Source organism: Cuculus canorus, chromosome 1, assembly GCF_017976375.1.
Source record: "Cuculus canorus isolate bCucCan1 chromosome 1, bCucCan1.pri, whole genome shotgun sequence".
Lineage (NCBI taxonomy): Eukaryota > Metazoa > Chordata > Aves > Cuculiformes > Cuculidae > Cuculus > Cuculus canorus.
The window spans coordinates 183,788,790-183,808,291 of NC_071401.1; the positions used below are offsets into that span (position 1 = coordinate 183,788,790).

Consider the following 19,502-nt stretch of genomic DNA (forward strand, 5'->3'; position numbering starts at 1 on the left):
TGTTTACCCAAAACCAGGATAGAGTGTCTAATTGATGATATGTAATTAACTGGCAGCTAGTAATAATTAGTACTCTCCCTACCAATTTCAGTTACAGAACAGGTAAACCATGATGCGAAAGACTTCAACAACATTGATAAACATTGCACATTTCAAAACACCCTTCTACCCCTCTGAAGCTGTAGTCACAACCACCCACTCACCCATATTTACCCAGACCCTATCTCACAGGCAGCACAGGTTAAAAACAAACCCCCCCCTCTCCTGGAATGCAGCTTCTCTTCTTGTGTGCACCTCTGCTTGCAGAAGTGGGGGTTCTAGCTCTGCCTCTGCCCATTTCACATGTATCCACATAAAACCTATGTCCATATTCCCTGAAGTCTAGGCAGAAGTTGTGATGCCTGCGGGATGACTTCTGGCAGTGTCTGACCAGGTTTTGAGTGACACTGTTTCCACCACAGTCTTTCCTCACATTGCAGATTTCCATGCTGTTTTTATATCATTTCCCAAGCTGATTCCTTGTTTCAAAAGTCACTGTGTAATTTCCTGGTTACTGTTTAATTTCAGTGATGGCCACCTTCTTCTTTATCATAAGTTTGGGACAGACATCCTCCCAGACAGTTCTGTATATTCCAGGCACACAGGTTTTATTGTCTGTGGGTGGGCTGCGTGAGTACTCCTGCGGTATATCTCCTGCTTGTCCTCAGTGTCTCATTTAGATGCCCTGTACAGTCACTGGAGGAACAGAGCAGTTTTAGGTTGTAATTACTGTCACTGGTTTGAGGTGTTGACCTTAGGATGGTATAAATCATGCTTTTCAAGCATCTATGTTCTGCAGTGAGGTATAGAAGAAACCTAGACATTTAGCTTGTAGGTAGACTTAAGCCTTGCAGTCTTATACAGTGGGATTCCTCTACAGGTTTTGACACCTGTGTGAATTGTCTTCAAGTAAGCCGTGCCTCTGAATGCCTGTTAGAATCAACAGAAAGTTGATAAATGCAGTCAGTGAAGAAAGGGAGGTTAAGTTTGCATTTATTGCCACTCCTAAGGTTAGCCAAGGAAAATGTTTCTTGTCTGTCTCATCAGGAGGCAGGACTGTGCTAAGTCTCAGCTAGAAGGTAGTCTCAGAAAGATCACTACAGTTCATTTTTATACTCCTTGTCAGGGCAATCCTCAGCTGACCATTCAGCTACCTGCCCCAGGCTGCCCCAGCATCTCTCCCAAGAAATTCAATTACAGAAAAATTGCCAGAGGAAAATACTCTCAAGGGAAATACTACAGTCATCCTAACATCTAGCCTTGTGGGTGCCACACTCTTCCACTCTCCTGAAGTCCCCAAAACTCTCTCCATGAAGCTTGCAAATTGGAATTCTTTTGGCAACTAAATTGCATTTTTTTCAGTGTGTCAAGGCTTTCTACTGATGCATCAGTGTATTTTTGAGGAGTCAAAGGGATCTGTGTCACTGACATCATAAACCTTATTTTAATGACTGCAGATTTTAAAAAGTAGATGTAAAAGCAGGTAGAGATAAAGCAAGGTAAGATTGATATTGAGTTAGCCAAATCTTCTTTTTTTCCAGTGGCTTATCCTAAAGCAAAAGTAGTTATCAGTGAGCAAAACTCAATGAGTTAAAATTAATCTTAAGAATATTTCTAGTTCATTCTGTCTTTACAGAAAATGTGTGCTTGATCCATGTAATTTGACTGCATTTGCACACTTCTCTAAGGCATTACATTAATACCTGGAACATACTTCCAACTGTATGCATCCAGCACATGAATGAACATTTTCAAGCTTCTGAAAAGTCTTGCAGTTCTATATACAGTGGTGCCATTGTACAAAATATATGTGCTTGTCTGCATTAAGTTTTACAGCCCACTAAAATTTAATCCTTAGTCCCCCTACTTCCCTGCTTCAAAATTTGCCATCCAGAGGTCAGCTTTCTCCCAGACTAAATTCCTCTGATTGCTCCCAGTTTCCTTTTCAGTCCTCTTTTTACTGTTCAATGATGCTTTTGAAAAAGCTCAATCAATAATGAGATTGAATCTTGCTGGACAGGTAGTCTGTTTCCTCTGGAAGTGAGAGAACCAGCATCTGTGGTGAACATCTGAAGAAACCTTCATTTTAGTGGTTTTAATACTTGGCAGTTGAACACAAATATTTATATGTCTTTGTTGGGACCATTCTGAAGAACCTAAAGATGCTCCAGGTTTTCACACCTTATCACCCCTAATCCTTGCAGTACATTTTACCTAACAGTTGCTGAGAAAATTGTAGAATCCATAGGGGTCAAAACTAACCTGAACTTGTTGAAAGGATTTTTTTTTTCTTTAATTGCAATTTAATCTGAAGTATTCATCTCTTGTCTCTGTTGGTCCTGAACCAGCCTGACTAAATATCTGTTTTCAGTCACTGAATTAGAATAAACATTGTCCTAAAACCTGATATTCCCTAATGAGAACCTGTTGAGCAATGTTTCTTTTCTAGTCTGGCTAAGGAAGGCTGTAACTAAAATGCAGTTCCTCGGAGAAGGTAGTTTTATTTTAAAGCCTGTGTGTTAGAAACAGTTGGCCATTATAGCCAACAACATGCTCTGAATGTTAATAGGGCAAATCAGCCTGTCTTACATCAATTCTTACCAGAAATATACGCCTTGTATGTACTTTGTGTTGAGGTGCTTAGGAACTGATTTATGGTGAGGAGCAAATGAGCTACATGGGATTTTTCTGTCCCTCCTGCAATTCCTTCCAATTATCCTCATCTTGCCTTATAAAATTCTGCAACTCCTTAGGTTTCCTGTGCAACAAAATAACACAGCTTCTTACTTAGACCCTCAGTACCCATTGCAGATTTAGGAAATTAGAGAAAAGATGCAAGCCAGTGTAGCAGGAATGTAAGTGATGTACAGGATCTGACATCCTGCATCCAGAGATGCTGGATGCTGGAAATAGTTGTGAAAGCCGAAGACCAACCATGTAGAACCAACTTGGTGAGATGAGTCTTCATTTTAAATCTTTTATTTTGCAAGCAAATTTTAATTAACATTTTTTTTTTCTCTGAACAAGGAACTGAAATGGGACAATTTCACTCTGAGATGACTCTAAATCTTAGCCTTTGTACTACTCTATTGGAGAAACACAGCTTTGGTGATCTTAGACTTTGGGAAGCACAGATTCCTGTTGCTTGTTGCCTGTTGTGGCAATGAAATGGAGTGTGACCTGGATATCTGCATAATCTCTTTCTAAATAACAGTTCTGGGGCTCTTTAGCCTGGAGTTTTGTGGAATTGCTATACACATAGAAAATTTTCTACAGCATAAAAATACAGTGTGATGTAACTCAGGATTTCAACATGATGCAGATATCCAAAGGGCAGAGACGAGGCTATATTTGTAATGGTTACTTTGCAATTTCTTGACAATAAAAGGTTAAATTTTACAACTTCAGTGATATGGACTGTTGTCTAAGGTGGAAAAAGCTCATTACATTTAACTGTAATATGCTGCCTGAAGAAGCTGAAAGCCATTCATCCATGCCAGTGCAGACCAGAGGGCTTGTCAGCATTCATGCTGACAAGGGGAAGCTCCAATACTGTCTAGAAAATTCTGTGGACTAGAGTGCATGGAAGTATGTTGTAAGACCTGGTGTCAGCACATCACAACACATCACCAGTAACCAGCAGTGTACCCCAGCGATCCCTACTGGGTCCATTCCTGTTCAATGTCTTTGTTAAATATCTGGATGGTGGGACAGAGTGAACCCTCTAATGACACAAAACTAGGAGTGAGTGATACACCAGAAGGTCGTGCTGCCATCTAGAGAGACCTCTCAGGCTGGAGAAATAGGCTGCCAGGAACCTTATGAAGTTAAACAAGGGGAAGTGCAAAGTCCTGTATTTGAGAAGGAACAACCCCAGGAGCCAGTACATGCTGGAGGCCAACGACGCGGGAAGCAGCTTTGCAGAAAAGAACCTAGAACTCCTGGTGGACATCTAGTTGTCTATAAGCTAGCAGTCAGCCCCTGTGGCACATCTAGAGTAATGTGTCCACTTCTGGACTCTCCAGTACAAGAGGATGTGGAGAGAGTCCAGCAGAAAGTCACTAAGCTGATTAGGAGCCTGGAGCATTTCTTATATGAGGAAAGGGCTTTTCAGAGGCTGAGGGGGACTTCATCAATGTGTATAAATACATGAAGGGAGGCTGTAAAGACAGAAGCCAGGCTGTTTTCAGTCTCTATCTGAAGTAATGAGATGTGTGAATATGCATGAATTATGAAAGCAGCTGAGGGCAGTGTTATCCTGGCCACCAGTGAATATGCCGCTTGGGGGTGGAGGGGCTCAGGAGTCTGAAAACCTCAGGATGTGCAACCCCAGGTTAGGATTTATAGTCAAGGTCAAGTGGGATTCCCATTAGCACTGTATGTTAACAAGAGAAAAGGCTTTTATATTGAGTGTACTACTACGTACTGCTGAAGAAATATGTGTTTGTAATTTCCATTGCCTAGAATTGGTCGACAGCAAAAGGTTTTATCAAAGTAAGCATAAACTGTGAGCAATATTTTTAAAAACAATTAATACAGAGTTTGTTTCTTATATCTTTATTTGTAAACAGAAATTCATTCTCTACTAGTATGCTGCATGGAGCTTTTCACATCACTTTACTGTACAAATGAATTAGAACTGAAGTTGATGTTTAAGGCAATTTTTACTTCTACCAACCTATTAATTTATGATCTCTAATTTACTCATATTTATAATCTCTTTCACAGTTGCAAAGGTTTTTTGACATATTCTTCAAAAGCAGCTCTCCTCAACAAGCCTTCAGCAACATGAAGGAAGTCATTACCAAACTTCTAATCATAACTGAGGTCTTCAGTGAATCATCTGCCTCAGGACCAAATTCTTTCAATCAGTAAGTGACTTGCAGTGGTAGTGCTATCCTGTTGTCAAAGTAGCTCTTTAGAACAGAATAAAGATCATAGAGAACGCACGACTACTAAGACAAAAGTTCCTCTCTATTTCATACATCCTAATAATGTGAGGATGTGCTGCATTTAGGAATTAAAACTCTTCAATATCCACAGTATCTCTACTTTGTGAAAAGGTTATGATGAATACTTAGTACGAGGTGCTCTGTCCTGATAAAGTGTTTCAGGCAGCACAAATGAAGAGAAATCACAACTGGGCTAATTCTAACATATATAAAACTGTATTTCCCTTCAGTGAGCCTTCTGTCAAATGTCAAATATTTAATGTTAGAGTAGCTCAGATAATTCAGTGCTGGCTGTGGTGGGCACTCTGAACAAGAGACACTGTAGAACACTTTATGAAATGTACCTTACAGAATATATGTAGGCAGTAACAGACACATTTCTATGAGTGTTAAATCATGGTAATCACTTCTTTTAGAGTGTTACAGTTCTCGCACATAAATCAACTCTCATTGTGTAATATTTTTGTTAAATAAAATTGATACTTCTTTCATATATGCTATGTCACATCCCTGACATTTTTCTGATAAATACTACATGTTACTATTTATTACACTTCTATGTTTTGTAAAGCTATTTGAGAACCCACGTGTTTTAGTGGCAGTAATATAAAGCTTAATGTTTGACTTACACAAGTTGGAAATGAAGCTTACATTGTAAGGGTAGTGAGGAGGGGAGAAGCGTAAGAAAGATGAAGCTATTTTGACAGTGGTCCAAATTAACACTTTTTTACCAAAGGGATGGATATCTCTTTTTTATGGAACTCAAGGCTTGCTTAGAGCTCCTGGCCCATGCCTTCAAACATTCCCATAGCTGCAGCAAAACTCCTCAGCTTTAATGAGCCTGGAGAGTTTTGTCATCTATGGCCCTCCAAATGTCTTTGGATCTTTTGCAGGACCTCATTCTGATCAAATTCAAATTCTTATTTTTCCCTCCTGCGTAGTCCACCTCCCTTGCTGATTTAAATGGCAGCCATATGAATACACTTTAACAAAGCACTGTTTTCATCCACTCACAATCTGACGCCGTCTATCTTTAGTGCTGCTAGCTTTTCTGGAAATTTTATTTAGTCTGTATTGCGTACTGTCTCTTCACATATGTGTGTATGTCACGTAGCATTTAGTGGTAGACTTGGCAGTATTAGGTTTGCAGTTGGATTTGATGATTGTAAAGGCCTTTTCCAACCTAAAAGATTCTATGGTTCTATGGTTCTATATTTCACAACAATGCCTGATGTCATTGAATCTGATTCATGTTATATTGTATTTCAGATGCAGCCAATGTTTTCAAATGCTGACCTTTGACATTGGATTCAGCACCTCCATATACCCAGTAGTCCTTGAGGTGAGAAAATTACACAAATTATTGCTTAACCCCAAAAACTCACACCAAAAAGAACACAGCAAGAAACACTCTTTGACAGGTACACTCAAATCTCTGAGAAATGTGCAAATGCATTAACATTAATATTAATTTAGCGTAAAAGTGGAGAGCTGCTCTGTGAGAAACCGGTTCTTAAGGGACTGAGTGCCTGTGATGAATGAAGTTCTCCACACCACTGAAGTGGTCAAACCTTTCAGTTGTTGTACTAAAAGACTATCAGCCCAGCGAAGTATCGGTGAAACAGATGCCATAGGAAGCATTTCATGAAATCAGAGGTAGATTTTTAAAACAAATTAAAGTTCTCCATTAATTGTATTGTACTTCTTCAGTTCATGACCTGCTTGACCTCCACTATGCTGCCTTCTACCTGGCTGGTCCTCAAGGCACTCAAACTCAGAAAAATATAATCTATGCATAAACTCCCTGTACCAGTTTTGTAGCACTGCTGCCATAGAACAGCCTGGCCAGAAACAAATGTTGTACTGCTTTCCACCTGCTTCTCTTTATCCCTGCATATACATACAAACATGTATATACCTAGATATATAATATCTTTGTCCATATTTATGACACAAAAAAAGCAAAAAAAAAAAAAAAAGGAAATAGAAAATATCTCCTGGAAAATTACATGAGAATACCTTTAAAATTCATCCTTAGTTAAAATCCATTCCGGTTTCTAGTAACAACAGTGCAGTCAATCTATCTTTCACAAAAAAAAAGATGCTTAAAACACAATGATAAAATGGACATATGAAAAGAAACTAAACCTAAAGGATAATGTTTACATGCCTGTGTAGTAGTTTCAACCATCAATCATAATCCATAAATGTACAGTAAATCAGTAGAGTTTAATAGTGTCTTATGAAAATACAAATTACTCTAAAAAATAATGGTTGATAATTACTATGACATTTGACTTTGAAAAGTGTCCTTGGAAATCAGAGTATGTACAGACCATGCAGTTTGAAATTATATTTATGTTTATCCTAAAATGCTGATTTATTTGTATTTTATAGACATGAGTTTATTAATTGTATCTATATATTGTAGAACTTCTGCTTTCAACTGTAGTAACTCCTAAATACCTGAGTTTTGTAAGAGGTCAGCATCTAAACTGGTATTTTGGGTTTTTTTAAATCAAATTTCAAATCAATCAGGTGAAAAAAGGTTCACATTAGAATGCAATATTGTTCTCTATCCACTGGAGGTCAGCAAACATTATGGTGTGCAGTTCCGATAGACAATGTGGTACAGCATTTGCTATATTATAATGCTATCTGTTTTACCAGTGTTATTATGACTTTCTTTTTTATAAATAGTTCCAATCTGTGGTTTTGAAAAGACTGGACTTAATATTCAAACTATAAATTCTTATATTCTTCTCCAACAGGTGCATGAAAACTTTGACTTTCAAGATGAGGATGAATCAAATATTCAGGACCAAACTTTCAAAGAATTTCTTTTTGAAGACACATTTAATTTTCTCTTATCTAATAAATCCTCAACATCTAGTTTCACAGAAGCTTTACAGAAAATGTATGGATCAGCTTTGAGCAAGGTAGTTCACCTCACCTTTTTCCTATTAATATTGAAAATATTTACAATTTGAAATTGTTGGTGCCAATTTATAGAATGAAGAATTAATTTAATCAAAACTATCTGTTACTGAACTCTGAGGAATAAAACCATAATCATAGTGAACAATTGAATTTTCTTTTATAAAAATTACACTCTCAAATTATGTCATTCCCCAAAGTACTTAAAGATATATTTAAAACATTAACAAAGTAATTTCCCCACCAATTATTTAAATGGTCTTGCTTCGTATACAAGTTTGTATATTTTCATAAACCTAGAACTGATTAACTCAAACAAGTAGATTTATGAGCGTCACACTGAAATTTTGTTTCCTACAACTTTGTGCCTTATTCTGAATGTGAGATCTATTTACAGTTTTTTGCATTTATAGGATCTGTATAAAATTTACATCACTAGTGAAAACTATTTCTAACAAGCTAGGATCTCCTTTGCCAGTATTTCTCTCAGTCTGGTCACTTTTAAGGGTATATCCTTGTTTGCAAGACTTAGAAGGACTAAATTATCCACACAACTTCTGCTTTTTACACAGATTTGACTGAAATGGGGTCACAGGTTTTACATTTATGACAGAATAAAGTAGGAAGTTGGAGACATATGCACATGTATAATACGACTACCTAAGTTTGTGTTCTGTAGGAGACCACATTTCAAACTGTCCACCTCATTGTTTATGCTTTACTCAGTCTCTTCCCATGGTAGTTTCTATGGATACTTTTTGATGTAAAGGTAATGCACAGTCTACTTTATTCTAGAATGAGAAATAGGAAGAGCTATCAAGAGCTGTCTTGTCATGACTTTGGATGAGGTTAGGGCAAGTTGAGAGCTGCTGTGATTTGTCTCTTTGATCACTAAAGGAATTGGGGTCTAATGAAGCTACATGTGATTTCACCAGAATATACTGTCCTTTTCTTCATAGGATGGAATTTACCACAGAGAAGATGAGCGATGTTTTTCTTTAGAAGATATATGTTCAATGATTACTTTCATAAAGGAGCTGAAGAGTCTTGGACAATTTGAGCTGGTAAAATAGACAGGTTTTTTGCTGTGTTGGATATATATTTTATGTAAATCTCTTAACATTTTTCCTTCGTTGCCATTCTTTGCTGCCTCTGGCATGTATATTAGGATGGACAGGGAAACAGGGAGATAGAGCTTATGCTAAATTTATTTTGAAGTATTTTTGGAATCTAAATTAAAAGACATGAAGAAATAAAACAAAGAATTTGAATTAAGGATTCATTGAAAGGACAGCTAAAGTAAAAACAGAGATCAGAAAAGAGAGTGAAAAGAAAAAGAGAGAAATTAAGTAAATGACTAATGAGTTGGTAAGAGAAGGGTAGTGAAGCAAAGTAGGCATGAATGGAAGAACTGGAGACTGTACAACACTGACATCATGACCAGAGAATAGATACAGATGAAAAAGTGGCAAAACCCCAAGAGGGATATGTAATATATCTTCTTCTTTACACTCCAAGAGTTCATTTTTGGAGAACAGAGATGGAGGAATAACAGCCAGTGTTTGTGAATAAGCATGGCAGTTAATGAGGGAAATGGCAAGTACTGAGGAAATGAAAGATCTGCAACTGGATCTGCCATTCAGAAAGTCTGTATGATACCAGGATTCCTTCTAGACCTCCTGGATGAGTATCAGGTTGGAGACTGATGAGGTTCTCTGAAACGAGATTGAGTTGAATAGATCTGGAAGGCAAATCAGAGGCAATGGAGCTGAGAGTTCCATGTCCAGTGCTAGTACTTCTTATTTGCAGGGCTGGGCATTTTCTACACATGTGGGAAAGAGCATTAATGTATATCTATCCATATGCTATGTACACTGTCTTCTTATAATTTCTCACTTTACATTTTGCAAATGTTGTAATGTGTAATCTCTAATTAGAGTCTCTCTTCTCAGCTTTTCCCTTCTGCTGCACCCAAGATTCAAACTTTTCTGCGTGACCTTTATCACATGGTAGACCCAATGGGGCAGCTTGGCTCAGTCCTGACTGTGCATTGGTTGCTTTCCAGTTTACTTGAACAATTCCAGTTCGTGACTAAAGAGAAGCATACAGATCTTTCAGAATGGTAAGATGTCTATTACATGATACGTTGAGGATATTTTCTCAAATTGTATTAATTGCAGCAGCTCCAGCAAGCATCATAGAACTCAATCCTTCAGTAGATATAGGTGGATTTACAACACTTGAGATGAATAAAAATTGTAGAAGTGTGGTATCTCTGCTCATTATTTCTTGACTAATGACATGCCATACACGTGCATGCCATACTTCTTCACTGACTACAGGCATATATGATTTTGCAAACAAAGGCTTGGGAACAGAGGCATATTAGACAACGTGTGTGCTCCATTTCACTCAGTCTCAAGTTAAATGCATGAATTACATTATTTTGTACATTTTGTGTGGAGAATGCCATAGTGGCTACATAAAAGATGTCTATAAGATTTCCTAAGGTTTAATTTTGTTCCTTATTGAATTGGGTGTGGCTTTCAGCAACTTGATAGTCATCTCTGTCTTTGTTTGCTTAGCTATAATGTAGAGCTTATACTTTACTGCCGTGCTAGCTAACTGTTTTTTAGTGTTTTGAAAATACACAGTTCTATGAATCTGTGAATCTTTGCTGTTACTTCTAGCCACTCCATGAAAAGTAATTCAAAGATGCAGCTGCTTGCATTCATGTGTAAGCCCTTGCCCTTTTGCCAAAATATTTAGGTTTGCATATCAAAGCATACCAACCTTTAGAAGCTTTCTGTTCTAATCTAAGCTGTGCCACTCACTCAGTTTGAGCAAGCCCCTCGACCTCCTTTTTTTCTTCAAGCGGAACATTGCTGCATATGTATAAATATGTAGAAGTATCATGACCTTTCTCCAGGGCATAGGCCAATCAGCTTCTTTGCACTGTATTTTTCTGCAACAGCTAAGTTAATAATGCCATTCTGTTCACTCCATAAAAAGACGTGTTTTGACTTTGCCAAATCATAATCTTCCACTTCTATAGCTACATGCATGTGATGGTGATGCATGTGTCAGATATGCATGTAATTACACTTAATTGCAAAGAAGAAAGAGCTTAGCAGAGCTTACTCCCCAAATAACTCAGGTATGCATTCTCTTTGAGCTTTGATTAATCTTTCGAGATTCTCAGCTTCAATGAGTTTATATATCAGAACACTTTTCCTGAATTTCTTTGGTTAAGGCCAGCTTGTTTTGTTGATTTATCTAACAGTCCAACCAGACAATACTTATGGCAAAAGTAATGACTTCTGACTTAGGTCTTGTACAGTTATTCTGTTCACTGATCATGAATCCATAGGATGGAGGCAGGATTAAAGAATTTTCTTAGTCTACTTTTCTTAACTCATCCCATCTACATAACTAGTATTGAAACCTTAAATGGTATTAATGAACTCTCTGAATTGCTTCCACAGGAGAAGCAAGAAGAACTCTAGAAGCTCATCTCAAACTATAATGAAATGGTTACAGCCCAGGTGAGAATGACTACCTCAGATATACTGGTATAACATATGACAAAGTTCTTTGAAAGGGATGGAATGGTACTACATAACACATGCACTGAAATAAAATTTCTGCATTGTTTGTGCACTGCTTTTCAACTCTACACAGTTTCAACTCATGATATGACTAAGATGTACATCATGACTGTGTTTTAGAATAGGGGGTATGAAGTTCTGTGGCAACAGTGTTGTGTCAAACAGCAGGGTACCGTGGGAGAATCAGATTAATGAGAAAAGAATAGCTCTTCTGTATTTGCATAAGACAAAAGCCTAAGCAGATCAATAAGCTTGTGAATGCTTTTATGAAATCAACTGATATAATTGGAAAAGTGTTACTAGCTTGCCACATACAAGACCTTTTTCAGGCCAAAATAGAATCAGAAGCCTTCAAACTCAATTTGGGTTAAAAATAATTTCTTGGAGTTTAACTGGTCATGCTCATCAGTTGAGTGGTTTGAGAAACAAACATGGTTTGAAATATGAGGTAGCAGAAGACAACAGCAAGGAATTCTGGATGAGATCACCAGTCTGCAATGGGACAAATGAGATAGAGGAAAGGAGAAAGGCAGTTGGGATTAAGTGCGAGGAAACCTGCCCCACTCTTGAGTCTGCAATTTTGTATCTCTGTTTTGAAGATCACCAGAAAATACCACATTTGGTGAATCAAATGTCCTCATGAAAACTCTATGATGAAGCCAATCAAACACTCTGCAAAACAGAGAGCTCACACTGCTGATTAATCAAACAGGAAAAAAAATGGTAGTGATAATGTCTCATAAAACTATCTCCGATGGCTCCTCATAAAATTCATAACTGCTGAATACAGGAACATGGTCTCAATTTTAACTTTATGACCCATTAAAAATTGTACTATCTACAACTAACACATCCATCAGAAGCCCCAAAAGTGACATGATTTTTTCTTTTTTATATATTAATATTATGAAAGGTATTACCTATTTCTATGCATCCTTCATTGCTTATGTCTCTGACTTTTTAGACCATCAAAGCTATATTACTATTGCTGCTGTCAATCCTTTAGCTTTCTTGTTTGGTGAATCTGAGAGATCCCTAAAGGACAGGTTCACTGTCAATAGTTCTTGGTGTACACAGCAGGGTTCTTTCAAAAGGTACATTGGCAAGCATGCAGTCATCTAGGGTACGTGACACACAGTCATTAGTTTCATTAGAGCTAATGACAAAGTGTGTAGGCAATATGCACATCTGTGCTTGATAGGTCCTCCAAGATACAAAGCATATAAGGGGTCACTCATACAGGTAGAGGTCCTTTCTTATCATAGAATCACTAGGTTGGAAAAGACCTCTAAGATCATCGAGTCCCACCATTCCTATAAACTCAATTCTTGAGTAACAGTGTCTGAAGGAAAGGACTCCACAAAAGTCAGGGATTTCAGCCTCTCTCTGCCTAAGGAAGAGGTTAATAACTGCAGAATAATTTAGGTTGGAAAGGACCTTTAAGATCATCGAGTCCAACTATTAACCTAACACTGCCAAGGCCACCACTAAACCATGTCCATAAATAGCACATTTACACATCTTTTAAATACCTACTGGAATGGTGATCAACCACTTCCTTGGGCAGCCTGATCCAACGCTTGACAACCCTTTCCATGAAGAAATTTTTCCAAATATCGAATCTAAATCTCCTCTTGCGCAAACTGAGGCTGTTTTCTCTTTTCCTATCACTTGTTACTTGGCTAAAGAGACCAATACCCACCTCACTACAACCTCCTTAATGTCTCCCCTCAGCCTCCTTTTCTCCAGACTAAACAACCCCACTTCCCTCAGCTAGTCCTCATAAAACTTGTGCTCCAGACCTTTCACCAGCTTCATTGCCCTTCTTTGGATGTGCTCCAGCACTTCAATGTCTTTCTTGTAGTGAAAGGCCCAACACTGAACACAGTGTTTGAGGTTGAGCCTCACCAGTGCTGAGTACAGAGGGCCGATCACTTCACTAGTGCTGCTGGCCACACTGTAATCTTAGTATCTCACTGCAAAGACAGTAATGCAAGTATCTTTCTGTAATATCATTTGTAAATATTACAATTTGATATCCTGCTGTAATTAGATAGAGTTATTATATATGTCTCTTAAAGTTTTCTGATGGCAATTACAATCTCTTTACAGTGATGACACATACAGGTCACACTGTTCCTATGGGAGATGGGATCTTGCATTTGTGGTAGTTGCCACAATCCTGAGGTGTCTCCTGGCTAAACCAAAGTCTGAAATTTTACAGTTAAGACTCCTTGTTTTCACCTTGCAATAGGATTTGGGACAGGGCCATCAAAAAGGAACCGCAGTGAGAAAAAAAGTATTTGACAGGTGTTAGCCATTGCCTTCTTGGCAAGCAGAGAAGTGCAAAATGACCTTTAACTTGGAAAATGAATTCTCTAATAGTTTGTTAAGTGCTTCCTTAGAGAGAGATCACAAATGTGCATGAAATTAGGATGATATCTAGACACTGCAGGCTCAGAACTACATTTTCATGCACACAGAGAGACACATGGATCTGCCAGCTGCTTCTTTCTTTATCTCATTGAGGTAATCCAGAAAACTCTGTTTAGAGTCTGCCTTTTAACATGAGTGACCTTAATATTGCTTTCAGCAGCTCCTGTTGAAACATTAGTGATGGCTGATTGCACAGAACAATATTGCCACCTCCCTTCCTTGGTGCAGAAAGTGACTTTTTGTCTTTCAAAATCCAAGCTGAGTGGGCAGCAGTATCTGTGAAGAAGCTGCTTTATGAGAAGTTCTACAAAACACGAGGAGAAAAACATGCGAAAACTTCAAGAAAGGCTGATGGACCTCTGAAAAGGCCTTATTAGCCAAAGGTCCAGTACTTGGGCTGGAGAGAACTCTACTGCCTTTCTTCTACCATGCTCCCAAAATGCTATATGAATTAAAAGTATCTTCAGAGTTAGCAATATGGGCACCACTTGCATGTTTATGAATTGTTGCAATAAACTTGTCTTTTTTCCCCTGAGTATTTATATACATACTGCGGATATTGATTGAGTTAGTAAAGAAATAAAAAAAAAAGATGTTCCATTATATGAATATTCAGATATTCACTTTGGTACAGGCCTTTATGTATATTTAAGTCTCTTTGAACAAAGCCTAAATTTAACCTCAAATATATACAAAAAAAAGCATCATATGAACAGTTAGAATGTATGGTTTGCATTTTTTCATTCTTGGCTATATCCACTCTTTCCACCAATTCAACTATTGGACGTGACGATCTCAAAGGTCTTTTTCAACCAAGTGATTCTACGATTCTATGTTTTGAAATTTGTTTCTAGTTTTCATTTTTCAAGTTATATGCTACCATTTTTTATGGAATGTGTATTTTCTGTCACATTTGTTCAGATAATATTGCTAATGCTATGCTAGGAACATGAATCCCAAAGCTTCGTCTTTCCATGGAGAATATTAAAATATCATGTGTCCTGAGTTGCCATATAGAAAATTTTGAAAAATATTCCATCATTTCTTTACCCTTCATTCATGTAGAAATATGTCTGCCATTGAATTGACAGGAATTTTTCTCGAGAAAATGCGAGCCTGAAGCAGAATTTTCCTTCTAACTTCAGGAAGAGTCATGAAGGTAAGGGATCAGAGTAAGATGTTTTATATATGGTATGTTTTTCCTATTTGTACTACTTCTTATAACGTGTATGATTTAGATTAAGTTGTTTTGCATTCCAGCTGGGAGGTCTTGGCTTACTACATATAAAGATCAATTTCTTCCTTATCTGTGTAAGTTGTTCTGCTGAGCCCATGAGCAGTGTTCATGAGCTTAAAGCAAATATCTCACTCTGAAAATAATAGACGTACACTGTATTTTTTTATAATTAACACAATGAGAGCTCCTTCTCTTATAAGATTGTGAATCAGGCTTAGAGCAGAAAGTTTTTAATTGTTTCTGTTTATCTTCCAGCATTGCATTATTCCAGTATGACTAAAGAAAGACAATGCAGTCATGGTAAGTCAAGGTCTTTCTAGACCACTAAGGGGGGAGATTACTTGAACAAATTTCTTGGGGTTTTCCGAATAACCTTTCAGCAAATGGAGTGCCTGTGGGCTGTTATGTGAAAAAAAGATGGATTTTTAAGTAGCAAGAATACTTACGAATCACTCAATAATTGAGCTATTATGTTAAATAAGCCTCAAGCACAGAATTAAACATTGCTATGTATGCATACTAATGTGAGGATTCCAGCACTCATTGATCCCTTGTTGCACTTCAATAGATTTTGCCCCTTATTTCCAAGAACTTTAGCATATATTTTTTCTTGTGGAATAACCTTTAAACTTGTATGGAATTTAATCAGTCTTGTATAAGACTAATCTTCAGCTCAATGGTAGAGCTTTAAAGTGCTGCTTAAGAGATGAAGAGTTTTTATAAAAAGTCTGCTTTTAGGAATATTTAAAGTGTATTTAAAGTAAAGATTTTAAGTATATTTGTCTTCGGCAGGAGCAATGCTTTCTACTGCCTTCCTCATTGACACATTACCTGAAGGTTTGCTTTATAAAGGTGAAACAATTGCTCCACAGTGGAAAGGCTTTTCTATCCATTGAACCTCATTTCTCCTTTGTTACCGAGCTCATGTTGCCTTCAAGAATTCCTCTGTGTCAATCAGAGACCAGAAATGTTACTGGGCTGTCTGACTGGCATCACCATTCTGATCGCATGATATTTTATATTGAAAATACCTCAATCAATTTTATTTTGAAAATTTGTCCTCATTTTCAAACTATGAGTAACATAACCTTTCTATGTAAGGCATACAGCATCTGGAGAACTGTTTATACTCATCTGTAGGATTCTTTTAAATACCTTCTGTGTGTCAATTTATAAGCCTCTATTACCCTACAAATCTAACCCAAATTCTACTCTTCCACTGGAATAACTTTGTTTACATTTTAATCCATGCAAGAGAATGCTGAAATTGCCCTGTGTTTTTTCTCAAGCCAGATATTTTGAGATAAAAAAGCCCCACTTAGAACTGCTTGCATCTTTCATGACCTTTTTAAGCCATGTTTTAAGCCACAAGATTTTTCATATATTATAGTAAAAGAGCTTCCTGGCTGGAGAATTTTCTGAAGTACCCGGTTTTAAATACATACTAGAGAATATATGTGGAAAGCAAGTCCTGAATGTTCCATTATACAGTAAATCTGAATCCAATAGGTTGGATTAAAATATTTATCTTAAATGGGTGGCCAGTGAATAATTATTCTCATGAGTCATTTGGCAAGTACTACAAAATAAAGGATACATTTGAGCAAATAGGATTTGATTGTGGAGATTTCATATACAGGGAAGGAGATGGATGTTGATTTAGGAATTTTAATACAACATTCTTACAGCTGTACTGCAAATGACCCCGTGGGTCTAGATATAAGCATGTGACTTGTTCATATGAACAGTAAGAATATGTCTAACTTATTTTGATTTTTATTGGCAATTACACATATACATAAACCCTGTACACAGGCTGGTACCTAAGTCAGTTATGAATTTTGACCTAACTCTTCTTTAAGTTTCTGTTAACCAGCTGGAGACAGGATCTCCTAGACCTAATCCTTGCATTTACAAAGGCTTACTCAGATTTTAAGTGCTATGACTCTGACTGGAGTCATTGGGCACTAAATGATTAAAATCCCTGCAGGGTCTAAAAATTTCTCTCAAGAGCCAATAGAAAATCCATTAAGACCTTGCAGCAGGATTATCTGTCTCAGAGTGACCAGGAATTAAGAATGTTGCACTGTATGTGTTATCAATCTGCCAGAAGTTGCATGTTACTTAAAAATGTCCATGCATTTCACAGTTTTTTCTTTAATGCCTTCTTGGAACAGATAAAGATACCCTATCTCATGTCCGGCAGATCTTCACCAGTCCACAGCTGGACTTGAATCCTCAGTTTAACCCAAAGATCAAAGAATACTACGCAGAAGTCCCATTTGACATGATGACAGTGAAGATAGGAGCAAAACCCTCTAACTGTCAATGCCAAGTACACCTTGACCAGAAGAAAGGGCCAAGGTATGAGTAACAAAATATGAGTATAAAAACTAAGTGTCCTTGACTTTGGAGATATGTCAGAATATTACAGAATAGTTTTGTGTTTCCAAAAGCACAGAATGCACATAGATCAGTCACAGAAAGTCAGAGGATGTACAACACTCAGAAGCTGTATTTATTTTCAGTATCCTGAAGGCAATGGTTATGTATTCTCAAGCCATAATTAACCCTAGTTTTATGGAGTGCACAGCTGCTAACATCTTCTCCAACTTCTCCAGTGACTGACAGCATCAAAGCTAGGTTGGAAAAAAAGCATCATTTCACAGCACACAGTAGACAGGCAAAAATTTGAGCTTTTGTGTCCAGGCCTTGATTTTTCACTGTGGTCTATGCTACTGCGCCATTGATCTTGGTCCCTCAGCCAGCAGTCTGCTTACATGGGTCAGAGTAGGGCAGCTGATATCAAAAGAAGAAAAAAGTTCAAATTTAGTTATTCAGAATGATTTGTTTTCATCTGAATTATGTTATAAAGGATTGTCATAGAAACATAAAACCTTTTAGGTTGGAAAAGACCCTTCAGATCATTAAGTCCAACACTGCCAAGTCCACCACTAAACCATGTTCCTAGGCACCATGGTTTTTAAATACCTGCAGACAGCCCATTCCAGTGCTTGACAAACCTTTCCATGTAGATGTTTTTCCTAATATCCAACCTAAACCTCCCCTGTTGCCACTTGAAGACATTTCCTCTTGTCCTATCACTTGTTATTTGGCAAAAGAAACCAACACTCACCTCACTACAACCTCCTTACAGGTAGTTGTAGAAAGCAATAATGTTTCCCTTCTGCCTCAATTTCTTCAGACTAAACAACCCTGCTTCCCTCAGCTGCTCCCCATAAGACTTGTGCTTCAGACCCTTCACCAGCTTCATTGCCCTTCTTTGGATGTGCTCCAACATGTCAATGTCTTCTCATCGTGAGGGGCTCAAACCATAACATAATATTCAAGTTGTGGCCTCTGTAGTGCTGAGTACATAGGGATGATCATTTCCCCAGTTCTGCTGGCCACACTATTTCTGATACAAGCCAGGACGCTATTGGTCTTTCTGGCCACCTGGGCATCCTGCTGGCTCATATTCAGTCATGTGTCAAGCAGCATCCCTAAGTCCTTCTCCAACGGGCCACTCTTCAGCCAGTAGTGTTGCATGTCGCAACTATTGTGACTCAGCTGCAGAATCTAACACTTAACCTTGTTGAACATCGTACAGTTGGCCTCGGCCCACTGATCCAGCCTTTTCAGATGCCGCTGCACATCCTGCCTTCCCTCAAGCAGATCAACACTCCCACCCAACTTGGTGTCATCTGCATACTTGCTAAGGGTACTGTCAACCCCCTCATCCAAAGCATTCATAAAGCTATTAAACAGAACTGGCCCCAACACTGAGCCCTGGGGAATACCACTTGTGACCAGCTGCCAGCCAGATTTAGCTCCATTCATGACAATGCTTTGGGTCCAGCCAACCAGCCAGTATTTTATCTAGCAAAGTGTAGACCCATTCAGGCCATGAGTAACCAGTTCCTTCAGAAGAATGCTGTTGGAAATAGCGTTATGAAGGCTTTACTGAAGTCCAGGTAAACATCCATACCCTTTCCCTCATGCACTAAGTCATCTTGTTATCAGAAGAATCCCACTTTACTGGATCTCTTAGAGAAGTAAAGAGCAAAGTTATCACTAAACATCAGGTTTAAGCACTGACCCACAATCATCCATGAAGTTTAATCGTTACTATGATCTGTAGCACAGTTTTGACTTTCCCAATCAGCTCTCTCACAGACACCAAAATGTGCCAGGGACAAGCCCATTAAACATTTTTGGCATGACCTGGTTTTGGACGTTGGGAGGGACAAAAAATGTTTATTTATCTGGATCAGGTACCTCAGAAACAGAGAA

General features: G+C 38.0%; 1 protein-coding gene across 3 annotated transcripts in view; it reads left to right on the top strand.

Moving 5' to 3' along the window:
- CPED1 (cadherin like and PC-esterase domain containing 1) overlaps positions 1–19,502 on the top strand; it is a 145,994-nt gene that overhangs the window by 57,444 nt on the left and 69,048 nt on the right. For all 3 annotated transcript variants that reach the window (XR_008449232.1, XM_054063250.1, XM_009563579.2), the window contains 9 exons: positions 4,768–4,910; positions 6,261–6,333; positions 7,763–7,930; positions 8,888–8,992; positions 9,881–10,050; positions 11,414–11,473; positions 15,064–15,131; positions 15,465–15,509; positions 17,387–17,573. Coding sequence is in view for 2 of the 3 variants with exons in the window: in XM_054063250.1 (XP_053919225.1) it covers positions 4,768–4,910; positions 6,261–6,333; positions 7,763–7,930; positions 8,888–8,992; positions 9,881–10,050; positions 11,414–11,473; positions 15,064–15,131; positions 15,465–15,509; positions 17,387–17,573 (1,019 nt within the window). In the remaining variant the exon portion in view is untranslated. The remainder of the gene's footprint in view (positions 1–4,767; positions 4,911–6,260; positions 6,334–7,762; positions 7,931–8,887; positions 8,993–9,880; positions 10,051–11,413; positions 11,474–15,063; positions 15,132–15,464; positions 15,510–17,386; positions 17,574–19,502) is intronic.